Source organism: Eimeria tenella, genomic scaffold (genome assembly GCF_000499545.2).
Source record: "Eimeria tenella Houghton genomic scaffold, Eth_scaff2013, whole genome shotgun sequence".
NCBI classification, from domain to species: domain Eukaryota; phylum Apicomplexa; class Conoidasida; order Eucoccidiorida; family Eimeriidae; genus Eimeria; species Eimeria tenella.
This window is the reverse complement of record NW_013541858.1, coordinates 1-1,204: the sequence shown is the minus strand read 5'-3', so window position 1 is coordinate 1,204 and position 1,204 is coordinate 1. Positions and strand designations below refer to the sequence as shown.

General features: G+C 54.8%; 1 protein-coding gene across 1 annotated transcript in view; it reads left to right on the top strand.

Annotated features, from left to right (window-relative positions):
• ETH_00043700 (DNA polymerase, putative) overlaps positions 1 to 59 on the top strand; it is a gene marked incomplete at both ends in the record, with an annotated part of 2,091 nt that extends 2,032 nt beyond the window's left edge. Inside the window, one exon of the mRNA XM_013374419.1 lies at positions 2 to 59. Coding sequence (XP_013229873.1) covers positions 2 to 59 — 58 coding nt within the window. The remainder of the gene's footprint in view (position 1) is intronic.
• Positions 60 to 1,204: the final 1,145 nt, after the last annotated feature.

Here is a 1,204-nt window from a genome sequence, read left to right as displayed (position 1 = left end):
GGGCCCCCCCGGGGCCCGGGGGGGCCCCGGGGCCCCGGGGGCCCCCGGGGGCCCCCTAGAGGAAGGGGGCCCCCAGGGGCCCCTGGAGGTGGCGTTGTGCGAGGTGTCTCTACACCTTTTCAGACTTGTGACGGGAGATATGTTGGAGACAGAATTAAAAACAATTAATGTCATTAGTTTGACTTTTTCTGGGTTTGTGCCCCACGGAGCTGCTGCAGGTGGGGCCCCCAGGGTCCGGGGGGCCCCCGGTGGTACAGGGGGCCCCAGGGTACTGGGGGCCCCCGGGGGTACGGGGGGCCCCTGCAGCGCCCGCAGTAGCTCGTGTACAATTGAAGCATTTTTCACTCGCCCCAAAACAGAGCAGCAGCAGCAGCAACAGCAACAGCAGCAGCAGCAGCAGCACCAGGTGTCGGGCCAAAGGGACGCGGGGAGACAGGAAAACGAAGGAGACGCTGGTTGGACGTCTGTGTCCCCAGAGAGCAGCAGCGGCAACAGCAGCAGCAGCAGCAGCAGCAAAAGGCGTTCCGGCTGCTTTAAAAGTTCCCCTGATGTCATAAGTGTCTCTTCACGGGAAAATTCCCCCTCTGAGCCCGTGGGGTGTACGTACACCCCAGACCCCGCAGTGAAGATCTCCACAGAAAGCTCCCTAGACACCTCAGACGAGGAAGTTACCGAAGTCCCTGCTGCTGCTGCTGCTGCTGCTGCTGCTGCTGTGGGGTCTCCGCACAGACAAATGGGGAGGCAGCAGCAGGAGACACGAGTGAGCGCTGGGCCCAGAGGAAATGTAGGAAGCAATGCTGCAGCAGCAACAGCAACAGCAGCAGCAGCAACAGCAGCAGCATCAGCAACAGCAGCAGCAGCAGCTAGCCCAAATAAAGCTAATAGAAGAAAAAGACAAAAAACAGACAGCAGCAAAAGAAGGGCGCGGAGGCCCACGCGAGGTGTACGTACACCCGAAGTAGACCTGACGCATTTCTTTCCGCCAAAACCCCACAAGTAATTTATTTTGTTTTATTTTATTCATTTCATTTTATTTCATTTTATTTCATTTCATTTTATTTTATCTTTTTTGTTTATTTTCTTTATGCATGCAACTAAATTCATTGTCTTTTATCTGGGGCATGCAAAAGGAGAAACTGCAAAATAAAGAAAAACAACAAAGAGACACGAAGTGCTGAACGCTGAGACACTCTCCTTGCCTTCA